We start from the raw sequence: 19,879 nt of genomic DNA on the forward strand, positions 1-19,879 counted from the left end.
TCTCAGACCTACGCATTTCTATCCATCCTCTGCTGGTGTCATGTTCTCACCTGAACTGCTGTCAGAGCTCCCTCACTGTTCTGCACTGAAGCTATCCTCTGGGCGTTTCCCCATGCCGCAGCCAGAGTGGGTGTCTCCATTTCCCACCAGGTCACCTGCCTGCTGAAAACCCTTAATGCCCATTCACTGGGCACAAAGCCCAAACTCCCTGACACAGCATGGCCTCTGCCTGCCTCCCTCATCTGGTCTTACATATGATCCCCTTCCCTCTCATAATCCCTCAGCCACCACCTCCATTGGCCTTGTTGAAGTCTCTCCTTCTTGTGTGTTTCCTCTAGCCATGGGATTTCCGCTCATGCTGCTCCCTCCCCTCTGTGGCTAGTTAACTGTTACTCACCTGAGGTCTGAGCCCAGCCTCCTTCTTTTTGTTAAGACCCCGCTGACCACCATGACCAGGTCAAACCCCACCCTACCCTCCCTTCAGAGCAGCATCTACTTTTCCTTAATGGCCCGGTTGACACTCTTACAGGTCTACATTTGCTTGTGAATTTGTTAGCAAATCAGGTCCTTGGACTCTTTAATCAGTAGAGCTGATGAGAGGCCAGATGAGGAATTCAAGCAAGGCTTGGTTGGGACCTGTGCGACAGCACAATGGATCAAAAATAAGTAACAGCTGCTCTTGCTCGCTCTCCAAGGAGTGAAGGCCTGTTCCTTAAATGGGGTGAGGGTAGGGGCAGGCTCAGGGGTGGGCCAAAGGAGTGACTTTTAGGTGGTCTGCCCACCCCCTTGGTGGTGTTGTGTGCAGGGATCATGGTGTAGTTCCTGCTTTAGCTCCTGGCACCTCCCAGCTGGCAGCTGGTTTGTGGCCTTTTTGTAGCTTGTTGTTCCTGATTGCCCCAACTGCACATGCTCGTAGTAGCTTTTAGTCCCTTATATTTTCTTTGCATTCTGTTGTTCAAGGAGAACTTTATCCAGGTGCAAGCACTCCAGTAAGGGGTCCCAGGCCCCAGCCTGTCTCAGTTTGATTGACTAGTCCTCTACAAGCTTGTTATCTGGTTCTGTTACTCCTTCTGCAGCCTTTCCAATGCCCAGCCAGGGATGGCACATAGTCTGTTTTGTGTGCTTATTTAATTAATTAGTTGATTAATCAACAAATTAATGTTTCACTCACCTTACTGTGAGATCCCTTAGGGAAGGGTCTTGTTGTAAATTCTCTGTCTCCCCTGCCCCCTAGCAGCCAGCACAGGGCTGGGCAAGTGTGTACCGAACACTCTGAGCAATCGTGACCACATGGCTTATAGGGACGGGAGTGCTTATCAGAAACAACCATAAGGGAGTGAGGCAAGGAGGACAGGAGAGGAGAAAGAACTGAGGACAGATGTGGCCTAGAGGGGCCCAAGCCTTGCCTGGTACAGAAGAAAGGGTCTGGAGCATAAATCATGGACTGTACTGAAGAGCTGTCCCACTTTGAGTGTCTTCAGTGATTTGGTGTCCTGTCAGGTGGCCCCAAGACACAAAAGCTGGAAAATGATGGTCAGCTATGTCCCCTCCTCCCTCCAGTCCACCTGCTCCCTGTGAGCTGAGGTACCGTGTCCCCTGCTTCATTCATTGTATCTTTTCCTTGGGCTGCCACAACAAAGTACCATAAATGAGGAGGCTTCAAACAAAAGAAATGTATTCTCTCATGATTCTAGAGGCTAGAAGTTGTAAAACACAGTGTTGGCAGGACCTTGCTCTCTCTAGAGGCTCTAGGGGGTGGACTTTCCTTGTCTCTCTCCTGGCTTCTGTGGTTGCTGGCAATCCTTGATGTTGCTCGGCTATGGCAGCATCACTCCAGTCTCTCTGCCTCTGTCTTTGCGTGGCCTTTCTCCTATGTGTCTCTGTGTCCAATTTCTTTGTTCTCATAAGAACCTCATCCTAACTTAATCTCATCCCCAAAGGCCCTCTATCCAAATAAGATCATATTCACAAGTACTGAGGGTTGGGAGTTGAATATATATTTGGGGGACACAATTCAATATACTAACCCTAAAGCCACAGTTACCTCTTTCAAACTCCTTTTTTTAAAGGAGTGTGTGCCAGCACACAGGACCTTAGTTGCAGTACGCAGGATCTAGTTCCCTAACCAAGGATCGAATCTGGGTCCCCTGCGTTGGGAGGGTAGAGTCTTAACCACTGGACCACCAGGGAAGTCCCACCTCTCTCAAACTCTTTTGAACCTGCTCTTTCTGGATCTGAGGCTGAAGTCTTCTGCTTGAGACCCTTCTGCTGACTGCTCAATTCAGTTCAGTTGCTCAGTCATGTCCGACTCTTTGCAACCCCATGGACTATGCAACACGCCAGGCTTCCCTGTCCATCACCAACTCCTGGAGCTTACTCAAACTCATGTCCATTGAGTCAGTGATGCCATCCAACCATCTCATCCTCTGTCATCCCCTTCTTCTTCCGTCTTCAATCTTTCCCACCATCAGGGTCTTTTCAAACAAGTCAGGTGGCCAAAGTATTGGAGTTTCAGCTTCAGCATCAGTCCTTCCAATGAATATTCAGAACTGATTTCCTTTATGATTGACTGGTTGGATCTCCTTGCAGTCCAAGGGACTCTCAAGAGTCTTCTCCAATACCACAGTTCCAAAGCATCAATGCTTCGGCGCTCGGTTTTCTTTATAGTCCAACTCTCACATCCATATATGTCTACTGGAAAAACCATAGCTTTGACTAGATGGACCTTGGTCGGCAAAGTAATGTGTCTGCTTTTTAATATGCTGTCTAGGTTGGTCATAACTTTTCTTCCAAGGAGCAAGGATCTTTTAATTTCATGGCTGCAGTCACCATCTGCAGTGATATTGGAGCATCCCAAAATAAAGTGCGTTACTGTTGCCATTGTTTCCCCATCTATTTCCCATGAAGTGATGGGACCAGATGCCATGATCTTAGTTTTTTGAATGTTGAGTTTTAAGCCAACCTTTTCACTCTCCTCTTTCACTTTTATCAAGAGGTTCTTTAGTTCATTTTCTGCCATAAGGGTGGTATCATCTGCATATCTGAGGTTATTGATATTTCTCCCGGCAATCTTGATTCCAGCGTGTGCTTCATCCAGCCCAGCATTTCTCATGATGTACTCTGCATAGAAGTACATGTACATTCTGCATGGCAATATACAGCCTTGACATACTCCTTTCCCTATATGGAACCAGTCTGCTGTTCCATGTCCAGTTCTAACTGTTGCTTCTTGACCTGCATACAGATTTCTCAGGAGGCAGGTCAGGTGGTCTGGTATTCCCATCTCTTGAAGAATTTTCCACAGTTTGTGGTGATCCACACAGTCAAAGGCTTTGGTGTAGTCAATAAGCAGAAGTAGATTTTTTCTGGAACTCTTTTGCTTTTTTGATGATCCAACAGATGTTGGCAATTTGATCTCTGGCTCCTCTGCCTTTTCTAAACCAGCTTGACTATCTGGAAGTTCATGGTTCATGTGCTATTGAAGCCTGGCTTGGAGAATTTTGAGCATTACTTTGCTAGTGTATGAGATGACTGCAATTCTACAGTAGTTTGAACATTCTTTGGCATTGTCTTTCTTTGGGATTGGAATGAAAATCGATCTTTTCCAGTCCTGTGGCCACACTGCTGAGTTTTCAGATTTGCTGGCATATTGAGTGCAGCACTTTCATAGCATCATCTTTTAGGATTTGAAATAGCTCAACTGGAATTCCATAACCTCCACTAGCTTTGTTTGTAGTGATGCTTCCTAAGGCCCACTTGACTTTGCATTCCAGGATGTCTGGCTCTAGGTGAGTGATCACACCATTGTGGTTATCTGGGTCATGAAGATCTTTTTTGTATAGTTCTTCTGTATATTCTTACCACCTCCTCTTAATATCTTCTGCTTCTGTTAGGTCCATACCATTTCTGTCCTTTATTGTGCCCATCTTTGCATGAAATGTTCCCTTGGTATCTCTAATTTTCTTGAAGAGATCTCTAGTCTTTCCCATTTTACTATTTTCCTTTATTTCTTTGCATTGATCACTGAGGAAGGCTTTCTTATCTCTCCTTGCTATCCTTTGGAACTCTGCATTCAAATGGGTTTATCTTTCCTTTTCTCCTTTGCCTTTGCATCTTTTCTTTTCTCAGCTATTTGTAAGGCCTTGTCAGACAACCATTTTTCCTTTTTGCATTTCTTTTTCTTGGGGATGATCTTGATCAATGCCTCCTGTACAATGTCACAAACCTCCATCCATAGTTCTTCAGGCACTCTGTCAGATCTAATCCCTTGAATCTATTTGTCACTTCCACTGTATAATCATAAGGGATTTGATTTAGGTCATACCTGAATGGTCTAGTGGTTTTCCCTACTTTCTTCCATTTAAGTCTAAATTTGACAATAAGGAGTTCATGATCTGAGCCACAATCAGCTCATGGTCTTGTTTTTGCTGACTATATAGAGCTTCTCCATCTTTGGCTGCAAAGAATATAATCAACCTGATTTTGGTATTGACCATCTGGTGATGTCCATGTGTAGAGTCTTCTCTTGTGTTGTTAGAAGAGGGTGTTTGCTATGACCAGTGTGTTCTCTTGGCAAAACTTTATTAGCCTTTGACCTGCTTTGTTTTGTACTCCAAGGCCAAATTTGCCTGTGACTCCAGGTAGCTCTTGACTTCCTACTTTTGCATTCCAGTCCCCTATAATGAAAAGGACGTCTTTTTTGAGTGTTAGTTCTAGAAGGTCTTATAGGTCTTCATAGAACTGTTCAATTTCAGCTTGTTCAGTATTACTGGTCAGGGCATAGACTTGGATTACTATGATATTGAATGATTTGCCTTGGAAATGAACAGAGATCATTCTGTCGTTTTTGAGACTGCATCCAAGTACTACATTTTGGACTCTTTTGTTGACTATGATGGCTACTCCATTTCTTCTAAGGGATTCTTGCCCAGTAGATATAATGGTCATCTGAGTTAAATTCACCCATTCCAGTCCATTTTAGTTCACTGATTCCTAGAATGTCGACGTTCACTCTTGCCATCTCCTGTTTGACCACTTTCAATTTGCCTTGATTCATGGACCTAATATTCCAGGTTCCTATGCAATATTGCTCTTTATAGCATTGGACTTTACTTCCATCACCAGTCACATCCACAACTGCGTGTTGCTTTTGCTTTGGCTCTGTCTCTTCATTCTTTCTGGAGTTATTTCTCCACTGATCTCCAGTAGCATATTGGGCACCTACCAACCTGGAGAGTTCCTCTTTCAGTGTCATACTTTTTGCCTTTTCACACTGTTCATGGGGTTCTCAAGGCGAGAATACTGAAGTGGTTTGCCATTCTCTCCTCCAACACAGCACATTTTGTCAGAACTCTCTACCACGACCCATCCATCTTGGGTGGCCCTACACAGCATGGCTTATAGTTTCATTGAGTTAGACAAGGCTATGATCCATGTGATCAGATTGGTTAGTTTTTTGTGATTGTGGCTTTCATTCTGTCTGCCCTCTGATGGAGAAGGATAAGAGGCATATGGAAGCTTCCTGATGGGAAGCTTCCTGACTGCTCAGCTTTCGTCAAAGATGAATTCATGCTCCTCATTCCCAGAAATGCACCCTGATAGAGCCCTGCGGTCTCACAGCTGGCAGCTTTGACAGTGGCCAAAGTCTCTCCTGTCTTCTTTTCTCAGTTAATCCTCACGACAGTCTCAGGAAGGTTTACTCTTCTTCCCATTTTATAAATGAGGCCATTGAGACTCAGGGAAGGTAAGTGCCTTGCACAGTCTCACAGGAGGGAACCGACAGAGCAGAGACTTGGTCCAGGTCTGCCTGATGCCAGATACCACGTCCTGTACCACTGTGCTCTACCCTTGATGGTACTTCCCTTGCTTCCCTTGGTAGAACATCTGCCAGTCACTGAGAGGGTCCGGGTAATCCCACCCAGCAACTTAGAAGAGTTGTTAAGAGATAGAAAGTACATAAAACTAGGGGCCTGGCTTTGACTGTTAAGAGGACCTAGGGCTAAGAGGTCACAGGTCTCCTGAAGAGATGAAAACAAAGTACAGTTTATGGTGACATTTCTTTAGGAGGAAATTTTCCATTGGTGATAGTTTTAAATTGATTTGATGATGATATAATATAAATACAGTTATTTTTCTCTGTCTGACTTCTGTATGCTTATGCTTAGTGAATATTGTTTTGTGTCCTGGAACCTGCTGTTGTTGTAGAAGTCAGTTTGTTTTGATTGATGTTCAGCGCTGGTCACGCAAGCCTGACTTCACTATGAACATGATCTCCTCTTATGGGAAGTCTGACTGTTCGTCATGCTAGCATGGTTTTACTGAGAAGACTATATCCTTCAGTTGAATGTGGTAACTCTTACATGCCCATGATCACTACTGAGATACCCCTCAAGATATGCAGGTCAGCCCCAGACCTATTAGAGGATGCAGTCTCTCAGGTTGGATTTTTAATGCCTAACATTTCCTGGGTGGCTCAGTGGTAAAGAATCTGCCTGCTAATTGCAGAACACCTGGATTCGATCCCTGGGTCAGGAAGATGTCCTGGAGTAGGAAATGGCAACTCACTCTAGTATCGTTGCTTAGGAAATTGCATGGATAGAAAAGCCTGGCAGGCTATAATCCATGGGGTTGCAAAAGAGTCAAACATGACTTAGTGACTAAACAACATTTCACTTAAGCCATTGATAAATTTTGCTGAGTGCCTACTCTGTCTTAGGCTGTTAGGTACTAGTCACTCCCCTCAGAGAGCTCACTTTTTATTGGGGAAGATGGACAGCCAATGGGATCAGTGCTTCAAGAACCATTAGTTGAGGTTCTTATTTGTCTATACCATAAACCACACAGGATTAAGCAGAAGAGGAGAATTGGGTTCAGTGCTACACAGCATTAAAAGTCAGTGCCAATGCAGCCAGCCAAAATGCTCATCCCCATCAGGGGAATTTTCTAGTGAAAATATCACCATCTTGCCATCTGTTGCTTGGCACCTACATGAGGTGCTAGCTGTTAAAAAACTCCTCCACAGATGTGCCTCAGACACCCAGACACCCGCATCACAGATGCTTTCCAGGTGATATTATCTACCTGCATGCAGCCATCAATGCCCGTAATTTCCTTCCACCTCCACATCTCATTGGGAACACCTTCATATAGGACCCAGGTTACAGGTGAGACCTATGTGGAGTGTGGGAAATGTTACTTTAGTTTTCCAGTCTCTATAACACAGGAAGGCTATCTAGAAGGGATTGGGCAATTGGATGTTTATATTTAGGGAAGATATATGGACCAGTGAGCTGGGTCAGCACACACAGGCTTTGCCCAGATGCAGATGAGCCGGTAGACACAGATACAAGAGTGAAGGTTGCTCCCTGAAGCTCCCCTACCTCCTCATACAGGTGTACTTGAAGCCTAATGGTCAAAGCAAGGAGTAAGAAACCTGCCAGGTCAGGGGAACCCCGGCTGCCCACTGGTTCTTCTTTATTCTGTTGGGCTGGAACTCATCTGTTAGGAATATACTTACTATCATGGAGGGACTTCCTTCAGTGGTAAATCCAAACTCTTATTCTGATTTGCAGAAGTCCTAAACAATGAGATACTAAACTGTTCTGTATTAAAATGTCGGTATTGGGACATCTGGTGGTCCAGTGGTTAAGACTCCACAGTTACAATGTAGGGGACACGGGTTCCATCCCTGGTCGGGGATCTAGATCCCACGTGCTGAGTGGCACTGCCAAAAAAAAAAAAAAAAAATTTTTTTTTTTAATGTGCTGACTGAGAGGCAAAATTTAGAGAGAAAAAGTTTTTCCTTCTCATCAGTCACCAGACAAATGGTGGAAAGTCTTGATTCCAGGTAGGGATGTTGGTCGGGACAGATCCTTGGTTACAGATCAGGAGCTAAGGAGAGAGACCACCACTGACCACCCTTCTCTCCTGATGAGGAGTGTGAATTTGAAGCCAGAGAAGAATCTAGTGGTTGATTAAAAATATTTTCCCCACCACTGCATCATTCTTTCTTTTTATTCCAGGATTTCAGTAAAATTTTCTAGAACCTTCTTAGCATGCATTGAATTATGAGAAATGACTTATCTACACTTGATGAGGATTGAACTGAAGAAAGGAAAAATCATCATGGATTCAAGACACATTACGAATCTCAAGTAGACTAAATATAAAGAAAACCATACCTAAGCACATTGCAGTAAAACTGCTGAAAAACAAAAACAAAGATAAAATCTAAAAAGCAGCCAGAGAAAGAGATGCATTACTTTCAAAGACACAATAAGACTGATAGCTGATCTGTCAGCTGTAACATTGTCAGAAATAACGAAAGTCAGAAAGAGAACAGAATGTGCTGAAAGAAAATACTACCTAACCTAGAATTCAATATCTTCAAAAACATCCTTCAAGGGAATTCCCTGGCTATCTAGTGGTTAGAATTCCACATGTTCACTGCTGAGGGTGTAGATTCAATCCCTGGTCAGGGAACTACAATCCCACAAAATGCACAGCAAGGCCAAGAAAGAAAGAAAAAAAAAATCCTCCAAGAATAAGGGGGGGAAAAAAAAGGAAAAATGAAGACATTGTTAAACTAACAAAAACCAGGAGAATTCATCTCAGCAGACCTACTCTAAAGGAAATAGAATGTTTTCACATAGAAAGGAATGGTCTCACTTGTGAAGTAGAAGCTATATATCAACAATAGAGGTAGACGAAGATATTCATATAATGGAATACTCAATATATACACATACACAAGAACAGTCATGGGATTCCTTTTTCTTTTTAATTTAATTATTTATATTGTCTGCACTGGGTCTTCCTTGCCGTGGGCAGGCCTTCTCTAGTTGCAGCGTGCAGGCTCCTCACTGCGGTGGCTTCTCTCGTTGTGGAGCACGGGCTCTAGGGCTTGCCGGCTCAGGCATTGTGGTCTCGGGCCCTAGAGCCTGGGCTCAGTAGCTGCAGCACATGGGCTCAGTTGCCCTGCCGCATGTTGAATCTTCCTGGACCAGGGATTAACCCTGTCTCCTCGTCATTGGCAGGCAGATTCTTAACCACTGCACCACCAGGGAAGTCCAGGACCAGTGTTTCTAATTGCCAAGACATTCATATCCAAATGTCTGTCAAGGGACTTCCCTGGTGGTCCAGTGGTTAATACTCAGAGCTTCCAATACAGGGGGCCCGGGTTTGATCCTTGGGCAGGAAACTAAGATTCCACCTGCCGTGTGGTACTGCCAATAATAATAATGATGTCTGTCAACATTCCTACATGGTGTACTACAGTGCAATGAAAGTTAAAAAACAGACTTACACTCCCATCAAAGATGGACTAATAAAGACTAGATTTAGCTTCCTGCCTGAAATAACAACAAAACTGGACACAATGTTTGAAAGAAAGGTTTTCAAGGCATTGGTTATCAGATAATGATTGGGATCCTAAGGAGCAGAAGACACGTGTAAACACTACCACTGCCCACACCGCCTGGAGAGGCCACCATGCAGGCAGGATGAACCCTGGAAGTCCCCTTAACTTAAGGAGATGGAGCTGTGACTCTGAAGAGGCTGGTTGGCAAGAGTTTACGGGGTGGAGTACCAGAGATGAAAGAGATGCAGAGAGATAATTCTAGAGAATTTCAGAGGGCCTCCCTCATTGTTCAGCTGAGTTTTGATTAATACATGCATTGGAATCCTGACTGCCGCTGTCAGTCAACACACCTGTTTTGAGCTCCTGTGTGTACTCAGTCCCTCAGTCAGGTCCGCTCTTTGTGACCCCATGGACTGTAGACTGCCAGGCTCCTCTGTCCATGGAATTTCCCAGGCAAGGATACCTTGCTGCTGCTGCTAAGTCGCTTCAGTCATGTCTGACTCTGTGCGATCCCATAGACAGCAGCCCACCAGGCTCCCCCGTCCCTGGGATTCTCCAGGCAAGAACACTGGAGTAGGTTGCCATTTCCTTCTCCAATGCATGAAAGTGAAAAGTGAAAGTGAAGTCGCTCAGTCGTGTCCGACTCTTAGCGACCCCATGGCCTGCAGCCTACCAGGCTCCTCCGTCCATGGGATTTTCCAGGCAAGAGTACTGGAGTGGGTTGCCATACCTTAGTGGGTTGCTATTTCCTAATTCAGGGGTCTTCCCAACCCAGAGAGGGAACCCACATCTCTCGAGTCTCCTGCATTGACAGGCAGATTCTTTTCCACTGTGCCGCCTGGGACGCCTACACTGAGGAGGGATGTGGGAAATCAAAGCTGAGGCAGATGTGTTCCTGCCCTTACCAGGCTTCCTAACTGAGGAGAGAAGCCACACACACCCAGCAGGCACACACTGCCCGGGAAGTCTCAGCTGAGAGCCAGAGGAATGGTTCAGGCGGCAGATGTGGAGAGAAAAGAGGGTCAGCGATTTTAACCCGCACATCCCCTCCCGCACCCTGTCCCCAGCACAGGGCCGAGGCGGGGGCAGTGATGTGCGAGACACAGACCAGCTCTCCAGGTCTGGTCTGAAACGTGAGTTCTAGGTGGGACCTGAAGAAGCAGAGACTGCCATCCCTGGGAAAGGTGGTGGGGAGCCCTGAGCCAGAAATTGGGAGCTGGTGCCCATCCCTACGCTACCTCTGGATCTCTGTGTGGACTTAAAGGTCCCTGCCATTTCCTGGTCCCAGCCTCCTCATCTGACCCTGGATCTGATTTTACTCTGAGGGAGGCTCCCATCAGCTGAGCTTCTGGCCTCAGTTTCTCTTGCCCACAAAGGGGACAATAATCCTGTCCATCCTTGGGAGAGCCCCCCAGTCAAGCGATGGTTCTTTTCCTCCAGCTACTCTCAAGAGAAGATGAAGAAGCCCCAGGAGTTTGTGTAGAAGCGAGCGGACAGGCAACGGTTGACTGTCCAAGGCAACAGGCCTGAGGCACGTGCTTTCTGCCAACCCAGCTCCTCACTTTTACCTCTCCCCAACTCCCACCCCACTGCACCCCAGACTATTTTTTGTTAGTTCCCAGGATTCCATGCTTCCCGCTTCCTACCCAGTCCTATGGTTTCTCCAGGGATGATTTAGGAATGGAGGGTGGCAGCCATCTTGTCAGGGAGTAGCAACACCTTCTTTCTCGGGTCTACCCCGCCAGTCTTCAAACTTGAGGGTGTACTTCCCGTCTGGTACGCCCTCAGAGAACAATCTGGCTGTGCCGTCTATAAGCATATTTTACTCACACAACATACCCTCCTGTACCCCGAAGGCCTCCAGCGAACTCATCACCCCAGTCAGTGAGCGCGTGGACAGGAGTGAGGTTAGCCCCCATCACACACCTGCCACCTGCCCTTCTCAGACCTCCGGGGAGGTGAGGCCAGCGGGGGCTCGGCGCCACCTGGTGGCCATAAGCAGCGCTACACGCCACCAGCCTCTTCACGCCCTTTCATGTGCCCCACCCGCTCCCCGCAACACACAGGCACACAGCGCTGATCCCAAACCCTTCTCAGGGGCCCCAGTCCACTTGCTCACCACTCCTTCCTGCCACAGTCCTGAGGAGGCAGACGGAGACCTTACGCTCCTGAATCTCCTTCCTCTATCCCAGAGAAGAGCCCTTGGAGAGGAGTCAGGCTCACATCCCAACCTTGGCTGATTACTTAACCTCCTGGACTTCACCTTTCTAGTCTGCAGAACGAGATAATATTGTCTATGCCCAGAATCGTGGTTTCCTGTAAAATGAAACCATTAAGTTGGAGGGCAGGGCAGTTACCAGGAGCCCTGGGGGGCCTAGGCCTGTATTCTCCAACCGGGTGAGAACTGCCTGCAGGCTCTGCAGAAGCAGGGTCCTCCTCCCACCTTCCTCCGGCCCCCACCCCTGGCAGCCCCCAAACAGCTGCCCCACCCATCTTCCCTGGGGACTCACCTCCTGCCAGAGACTCCACCCAGCACCTGGTGGCCCGGGTGGGTGGTGCCTGAGCAGCTGCCCAGGGCTGTTCAAGAGCAGGTTCCTTTTCCAGGGCACTTGCCAATCCTGCCTCCGCCCCCATCCAATTGAGCACAAGTTCTGTGAGTGCAAAGTGTCTTCAACTCCTCCTTGGCCCAGCCTAGGCCACTGAGCATCCACTTTAGGATGATCCCCTCCCAACTGCTCTCCTGCAGTCCTTGCTTCATCTTCTTGCAGGACCTTCTAAAATGCATGCCTGAGCCCCCATTTCCTAGTGCCCACAGTCAAGCTGAACTCCGCAATCTGGCATTCATGGCCCTCCCTGATCTGGCCTTAGCTCTCTCCATTCTCGTGTGTCAGCCACTCTCCTTCTCTGAGCAGCAGCGTTTGTAGGAGCAGTTCCTTCTCCCAGGAGTGCCTTGCCCCCTTTGCCCGCAGGAAAACCCCTGCTCATCTTCCAAACCTCGCTGTGGTTTTCTCAGGCCCCTGCCTGGGGCCATAGGTATCATGGCCTGTGTCTCCCCTGCCAGGCTGTTAGACCCTCCAGACCAGGGTCGAGGATGAATTTAGCTCTGGGCCTCAGCATAGGGTCCTGCAGCGCAGGAGAAGGTATCTGTGAGTTGTTTAATTCGGAGGAAAGGAGGGATGTGTCATAGCATGGGCCTTGAACAGAATTAAATGTCCACGAGGGAGGGCAGGCACAGGGGGAAGGAGAGGAAGGCTCAGGGGTGGGTACCTAGGTTGAGCTTCCACTTTGCCCAAAGGCCTGTGGAAGAGGACACACACACACACACACACACACTCTCTCTCTCTCTCTCTCTCTCTCTCTCTCTCAGGGTCGAGGGTCACAGGCACCTGTGTTAGCCCACACCAACGCTGGTGTCAGCTGGGCACAATTAGAGTAATCCTCTTCTGTCAGCCTGGAGCCAGGAAGTGACTCACCCCCACCTGGGGGCCCACTGACTGGCCTGGGGTCTGTGCTATGAGAGGACAGACTCAGGGGGCCCAAAGCAGAGGCTGAGCAGGGGAGGGGCCTGGACCCCACAGCCCCACGGGCAGGCTAGAAGCCCTGGGACCGTTCAGCCAGAGAAACAGATTCCAAACCAGAATAAACTGCCAGGCATGAGATGCAGACAAGCTCTATGGTCCTGGACACCCTGACGTGTCAACCGACAAGGCCGATACCCTGAGGCCATTGTGGGCAAACACAGGACCATTGCCTCCCAACCCTCCCCCACCAGGAAAGGAGAGCCTAGTGCCCAGCCCCTTAACATGCCAACCTTTACTCATCTGGGAGAAATGAAGAGGGAGAGAAGTTGGGAGGGCTCCAGGCAAGGTGGGCGTGGGGTCTGGAGACTGCCAATCAGAGCTTCCTCCTGGTCACCAGTCTGGAGTCTGCCCCTCTGTCTGTGCAGAAGCAAACCTCACAGCCAGGAGAGCAGGGAAATCAACCCCACAGACACAACCCAGGGCTGTATTTGATACACAGTCAGACTCAGGGCTACCCCTTTGGCTGGATTTACAGGGACACAGACAGGTATCCCTGTGGCTAGGAGAGGGTTCAGAGGCTCAGGCCTTGTCTGTAAGGGCATGCATGACTAAGGTAGACCAGCAGACAGAGGGTCTAGAAAGAGCGCCAGGTCACCTCCTGCAGGCAGCCTCCCTGATTGCTTCAGTCTCTCATTTGTCCATTTCCAGTCCACAAACAACCACCTCATGCTCAGGCCTCTGCATCTGCCATCTCCACCTCAGTACCCAGAATCTGGCACAGGACTGGTCTGGGGGTACCCCAACAGGTCCAAGACTCCCACAGAAGAGGGGCTAGGCAGCAGGGATGGGAGTTCCAGTAGCCTGGGAGTTCTTAAAGGCATCTGCCTTCCCTGATGCTGTTTCCCCACCACCAACAACCTCATGCACAAAGCCTGCAGACAGCCCCGTGGCGGAGGGTTGGTAGAAAGAAATAGATTTATTCTCATGTACAAAGCGGTCAGCCCACGGAACCATATACAACAGTTGCACAGAGTCCTAGAAAAAACGCATCTCTCTAAAGGCAACTCAGAATAGGTAAGGCAGGTGGCCCCCCTCCCCCCACCCCACAACACATACAGAACAAAACAGAGAAAGGAGAAGCCAGTGGCCAGGATGACCCCAGAGCTCCAGCCCTAGGGGGTCTCCCAAGCCCCGGGGCACAGGTGGATATGGCCTTGAAGAGGAGAGAGGCCCTGCCAGGCTGAGGCCAGGTCCCCCTCTGGCTGTAGGAATGGGGAAGGGGCTCCGGCTAAGGGGGTATACTCAGGGGGCCACTGAGGGACTCAGTGTCAGCTCTGTGCCCAAGGGGGCCAGGGACCCTCGGTGGCCTCTCCTGGGACTCCACAGAACTATGGGGACTTGGATCTAAAAGGGGTCTTAGAGAATGGATTGTCTCACCCTACTGTTTCGCAGAGAGGGGAAGGGACTTGCCCAGGGTCACACAGCCAGGAGGAAGCATGGCTGACCCATGCTGGGCCTGCCTCCCAACCCAGGGATCCTTCCTTCTCACTGTTCTTATCCTCCTCTCTTCCTGAGCCCCCTCTCCCCAGAGCACTGCACTGGCCCCCTGGCAGTGTCCTCCTGGGACCCTTATATCCCCAGGTCCCGGTCCTCACCATAAGTACAAAGGCAGTCCTCTGGGCCACAGGTGGTCCCATGGCTACTTCTAGTCCTCCAGCCAGGCTGATAACTGTCTCTAAGACCCACCCTTTGCCCACTCAGATGTCTCATGTTCTTGCCTGAGGATCCTGGGAGCCAGTGAGGGTGCCCCCACAGGAAAGGGCACAGGTCTGGTAGGGCAGGAATGGGGCCCAGAAGAAACCATCCAGCTGCCTCAGAGAAGGAGTGGCCTGGAGGGTGGGGACTTGCCAAGGTGCAGTCAGAGGTGCAGAGCAGGGTCCACTGCTCATTGGTTACCCCTGTGCTCTCAGAGGACAAGTGACAAAGTCTCAGTGAGGCTGAAGTCTTCCATTATACAGACAAGAAAGCTGAGGCCCGGGAAGGTCAGACCTCGCCCGGGTCACGTGGGAAGTCCTGGCCTAGAATCCAGGACCCTTGGCTCTGGTCCCAGGGCGTGCGGCCAGGCCCGTGGAGGCTTGTGGGAGGAGGCCTGGGCAGGGAGGGGTCCCAGGAGGGACTCACTCAGCATCAAGGCTGCAACAGCCATTGATGGGAGCCCTAGCGCCATCCAGGTCAGGCACCTCATACTCCTCGTCCAGGAAGTCCAACGAGTTGTTGCTCGGGAGGCCTCGGATGGTGAACTTGTGTGACACCTTGGTCCAGTGCTCACGATTAGAGGCCACGCGTTCGTACAACTCGGCCGCCTTGGGGAATAGGTCTTGCAGCAGCCTGGGGGTGGATAGAGGCAGGTTTAGAGGTCAGAAGGCAGACTGGGAGCAGCAAGAAATATCAGGGCTGGACCACAGGTAGAACTTCCACAAGAGCATGAGGCTTAAGACTGGAAGCTCAAGGAGAGCTTGAGCATCTCTTTCCATAAGGGACCAAGGATAAAGCAAACGGTACATTTAGGGGCAAAGCAAGAGACGGCTGTGCTCAGAGACAAGGAGTGGATGAGGTGGAGCAGGGCCAGGCCAGCGCAGCACTTGTGTCTGCTGTGATGGCCACAGCCAGCCCCGTCCCACTCCCATACCATCCCTGGGCAGTGTCCCCAGCAGGCCGCTGAGCTCACTCACTTGTAGATGGGCATTGCGATGTGCTCCATGAAGCTGATCTGCAGCTCGGGGATGTAGGCCTTCTCACGGTCCATCATCTCCATCGGCCTGTTGCCCATGGCCTTCTCCTGCAGGCATCAAGTCGTCAGGCCTGTCTGGCCCTCTCCATGCTCCAGAAACATCTGGATCAGGCTAACCCAGCCCCTCCTGGGCCCAGGCTAGGAACCCTCCCCCAACCTGGGCACCCTGAGGTCGCACCCCACATACCAAGTCTCCCTGGGAGAAGAACTCTTTGTAGATCAGCTCCTGAAAGGTCAACACTCTCATTACTTCCTATGAGTGTGATCCACCCGCCCACGCTCCTCCATAGCCCATTCCCAAGGGGGCAAACTGCGGCACTGGGACCTCAGGACCCGTCCTCACCATCCCTCGCCTGGGAGGAGGACGGTGGCTGGGTTCTGGCCCGTCTTCCACCAGCCACTCACTGATTTGCTGGGTGACCCCCCAGTGAGTCCAGTCCCCTCTCTCAATCTCTCCACTGTCACCTGAGGTGGTCTGGGTTTCTGTCTTCCCCACAGGCTGAGCTCAGCACTGGGAGGGCGTGCAGGCTGCAGGAGCCACACAGAGCCAGGCAGGGTGTACAGCCTGCGCCTTCCCAAGGAGTGGCACTTACCGCGATCTTCCTCGTGGTCTTCCAGCCCTTGGTCTGGTCGGAGAGGTCACAGGAGGTCATAAGGAGGCAGAGAAGGAGGCTGTGGTGCTGCTTGTTGGTTCGATCATAGCCCACTGTCGGGGAGAGAACAGGGTCAAGGAGAGGGACCCAGCATCCTGGGTCCCTGAGAGCAAGGCCCCAGGGCCCATCCCAAAGTGGCACAGGGAATTCAGCACCCTGGATGGGAGCCAGGGATGCAGAGCTGGGTCTGCCTGGTGGGCTGATGTTGGAAGGGATGGGTCTGAACCCTGGGGGTGCCCTCCAGGCGAGTTCCCCTCTTGGTGGTCCTTCCCCGATCTAGAGACCCAGGCTAGAGGCAGGCACCTTCGGCCATCTTTTGGAGGTCCTTGAAGATGCGGAGGTGGTGGGCCAGATCTGTGGCCAAGATGATGTCCCGCATCAGGTCCAACATGCGCTGATAATCCTGGGTGGGGGTGGGGGTACAGGGTCAAGGCCCAGACACCCCATCCCCTACTCCCCTAAACCTCAGGAACCTCCACCCCTCGGGTCTACCTCTCCCACATCAGGCCAGCTCCCAGCTCCCACTCCCTGCCCCCCACCCCCAGCCCCATCACCTTCCGGGAGAAGTGGTCAAAGATGTTGCAGCCGTGGGTGTTGAGGATGGCAATGGCCTGAGCGAAGTGGTGCCTCTGTGGGGAGAGGCGTGGTAGGGGCCCAGCTGGGGTGGGGCTGCTCCTTCTCACTGACCCCAAGGGAGGAAGCAAGCCAGCCTAGCCCTGGCCCCCAAACTGAGCAGAGCAGGCAGAACTGGGGAGTCGAGGGCTGGGGGCCAGTTCCCTTTCTGTGCTCTGTTTCGACCCTCCATATGACCCTGGGCAAGTCCCTGGCCATGTCTGAGCCTCAGATTCCTCAGCTGTCAGTCGGACGGACACGATAAGGTGAGCTCTGAGGGCCTCTCAAGCTGGAATGAATCTGAAATGATCCCTTGGAGTCTTCGACACTAATTCATGCAGGAAACATTTGTATGCTGACAGGGAAGGGCAGTGATGAGGCGAGGGCAAGACCCCTGTCTTCTGACGCTGAAGGGCTGTCACTCAGAGGAGGAGCCGACTCAGCCCAGGGCGTGGAGGGCAGGAGACAGGCTGCCACCAGGCCTCCCAGGAGGAAGCGAGTCCCTCGTCTCTGGGGGCGTGCAAGCAGGAGCAGTTCCAGAGGGGTGTTGTTGGGGGCAGAGTGGGGCAAGGCAACCTTGAAAGTTTGGTTTCCACTCATGCCAAGCCCTGTGCCAGATGCAGGGAACTCAGAGATGTCTCCAATTTTGTTTCTGCCTCCAGGAGCTCCATTGGGGGTGGGCAGACACAAATCAGTCTCAGGCAAAACTGAGCATGACGGGACAAGGAGCCCATGCCAAGCTGGGAGCAGAGGGGGTTTCACAGGGTGTCCTTAGACATGCAAAGAGAAACAGGCTAACTACAAGGCCTCCCTGGGCAAACCTGGGCTCGGGCAGAACCTGCAGCCTGACTGGCACCCCCAGCCACATGGGTACCCTTCCAAGCTCATCAGGAACAAGAGTCAGACATGCCCTGGGGGTGCTGCAGCTCTCCCAGTCTGGGTGGAAAGCAGGGCTTGGCATGGGGAGGAGCCGGGCCACAGTCTAGCTTCATGTTAATAAGTCATTGGCCTTAAAGGGACAATGGGGATGGGGATACTGGGCAGAATGGTGGTACCTCCATGACAGAGCCTTCCGAGCTGTAGAGCGCGGCCAGCACAGATTTCTGGAAAAACCAAAGAAAACTCCATCACTCCTGACATCCAGAGGCATATTAGGCACAGAACAGCCCAGCTCCTCCCACCCCCTCAGCACTCCTGCGTCTCCCATAGCCTGGGAGAGCCTCCTCCTGTCTCTCAACCAGCTCCTGGTCTCATGAGCTCCCACCACCCCTCAGGCTGGAGGGGTGAGGCTCCCAGACACCCCGGGGAGGGTGCCCACTGTGAGGAGGGCAGGGTCTCACCGAGGCCACCTGGAAGGAGTTGTTTGTGCCTCTGTGGTCCAGGTCGTGACACATGCAGGAAATAAACAAGGCAAAGATCTCCATGTCCCTGGTTGGGAGGAGACAGAGGACACGGAGGTGAGCCACAGCTCCCTCCTCCACAGGAGGGCCAGCTGGAGGAGATGGCTATAAGAAGGGAAACTGCTCCGTGGTCAGTGATTGAGCTCTTGACCACACATGTCCGGGAACCACCTGCACAGGGGCTCAGGAACCTGCGTCCCCATCTTGGAAAAAGGCCTTGTACCTTTCACACTGGGCTGTTAAGAGGATCCTGTGAGGCAATGCTGGAAAGTCTGCCGCACAGGAGGTGCAGTTCTGTCTCCAGGAAGGGGACCCCAGCAGCTGCCAGATGGGCACAGGGGCAGCCACTCACTCGAGGTAGTTGGTGAGCTCCAGGTTCTTGTAGAGCAGGTAGCAGAAGTGGGAGACAGAAAAGGCGTGCATCCAGTTGTGGTAGGGGGGATCCCGGTAGCCCTTCTTCACCATCAAACAGAACCTGGGGGTGGGGAGAAGGCAGCACATGGGCCTCAGGCTCTCCTCCTCCAGCAAGCCCTCCAGGCTCTGTCCTGCCCCATTCCCTCCCTTTTCTCAAGGTTCTGTGAATTGCCTCTCACTGGTGGATCCTCCCACCATTACAAGTCTGGGCCTCCCCTAGACATCCTCAGAGGTCCTTCCCAGAGCACAGGGAGCAATGGATGTGAGAGCAGAGGGCAAAGGGAGGCAGAGACGGGGCTGCTGGCACACGGAGCGGAGGGCTGGGCGTACACACCGGGCCAGTGTCGGGCAGTCAATTTTGTAGTTATTGATGAAATTCATGTCCTGCAGCATGCTCAGGATGGCCTGGACAGAGCAGAAGGAGGGATCAGAGAGACTGTCAGTTTCAAGATGCACCCCACTCCCCTTACCTTGGCCCTTCTTGAAGCCTCCAAAATGTTGGAGTCTTAGAACTTTTAAACTTGAGAACCAAAAAATGGTACAGCCAAGCATTCTTGGAGCCATGAACTTAGAAACAGGAGATCTAAGAACTCTTGGAACCAAGTTCCCACAAAGTCTTAGAAAAACAGGGATGGAGATGCCAATCCTGAGGCCATCGTTGGTTCCAGTCCAGCCCCTTGGCAGGCCCTGTGGCCCACGCTGGCAGACCACATGCCCCCTCCATCTCTTGATGACTCGGTCCTGCCAGGAATTTCCTATGCACATCTAACTTCCATCTCTGGCTGTCCGTCCTCCACAGTCAGGCAGGGTGAGCCAGCTCACCATGGAAGTGTCATCCTCAGGCAGAGAGCGAGGAGTGTATGTGAAACTGGCAAAGTTGGAGTCGATGGCAGCCACAGGCTGGATCCCGTCGTGGAGAAGTTTGGTGTACTCGTCATCAGAGACCTGGAGGGGACCAGCCAGGGCATCAGAAGACAGCCTCCACCCCATCCAACATCTTCAACCTCAAATGCCCACAGTGGCGGGGACCTCCCACTAGAATGCACCCCAGTTGGGTCTTCCATGGGTTGTCACTGGGCAGGAGAACACCATGCTCCCCTCGCCATCCTGCAGCCAACCTACTGCGCCTC

The 19,879-nt window shown here is 51.2% G+C and overlaps 1 protein-coding gene and 1 long non-coding RNA gene across 7 annotated transcripts in view; both read right to left on the bottom strand.

The window, feature by feature from the left end:
- Window positions 1–11,872, bottom strand: part of LOC139187333 (uncharacterized) — a 49,803-nt gene extending 37,931 nt beyond the window's left edge. Inside the window, exon 1 of the long non-coding RNA XR_011570883.1 lies at window positions 11,478–11,872. This is a non-coding gene — a long non-coding RNA (uncharacterized lncRNA). The remainder of the gene's footprint in view (window positions 1–11,477) is intronic.
- A 1,964-nt stretch (window positions 11,873–13,836) lies between these two features.
- The window catches only part of PDE2A (phosphodiesterase 2A), a 96,761-nt gene continuing 90,718 nt past the window's right edge, over window positions 13,837–19,879 (bottom strand). For all 6 annotated transcript variants that reach the window (XM_019975297.2, XM_070803847.1, XM_019975298.2 and 3 more), the window contains 11 exons: window positions 19,572–19,694; window positions 19,084–19,154; window positions 18,688–18,810; window positions 18,276–18,363; window positions 17,991–18,038; window positions 16,878–16,952; window positions 16,627–16,726; window positions 16,264–16,376; window positions 15,858–15,896; window positions 15,612–15,718; window positions 13,837–15,267 (listed from right to left, as the gene is read on the bottom strand). In XM_019975297.2, coding sequence (XP_019830856.2) covers window positions 15,057–15,267; window positions 15,612–15,718; window positions 15,858–15,896; window positions 16,264–16,376; window positions 16,627–16,726; window positions 16,878–16,952; window positions 17,991–18,038; window positions 18,276–18,363; window positions 18,688–18,810; window positions 19,084–19,154; window positions 19,572–19,694 — 1,098 coding nt within the window. In that variant the 3' untranslated portion in view covers window positions 13,837–15,056. The remainder of the gene's footprint in view (window positions 15,268–15,611; window positions 15,719–15,857; window positions 15,897–16,263; window positions 16,377–16,626; window positions 16,727–16,877; window positions 16,953–17,990; window positions 18,039–18,275; window positions 18,364–18,687; window positions 18,811–19,083; window positions 19,155–19,571; window positions 19,695–19,879) is intronic.

This window comes from Bos indicus, chromosome 15 (genome assembly GCF_029378745.1).
Source record: "Bos indicus isolate NIAB-ARS_2022 breed Sahiwal x Tharparkar chromosome 15, NIAB-ARS_B.indTharparkar_mat_pri_1.0, whole genome shotgun sequence".
Lineage (NCBI taxonomy): Eukaryota > Metazoa > Chordata > Mammalia > Artiodactyla > Bovidae > Bos > Bos indicus.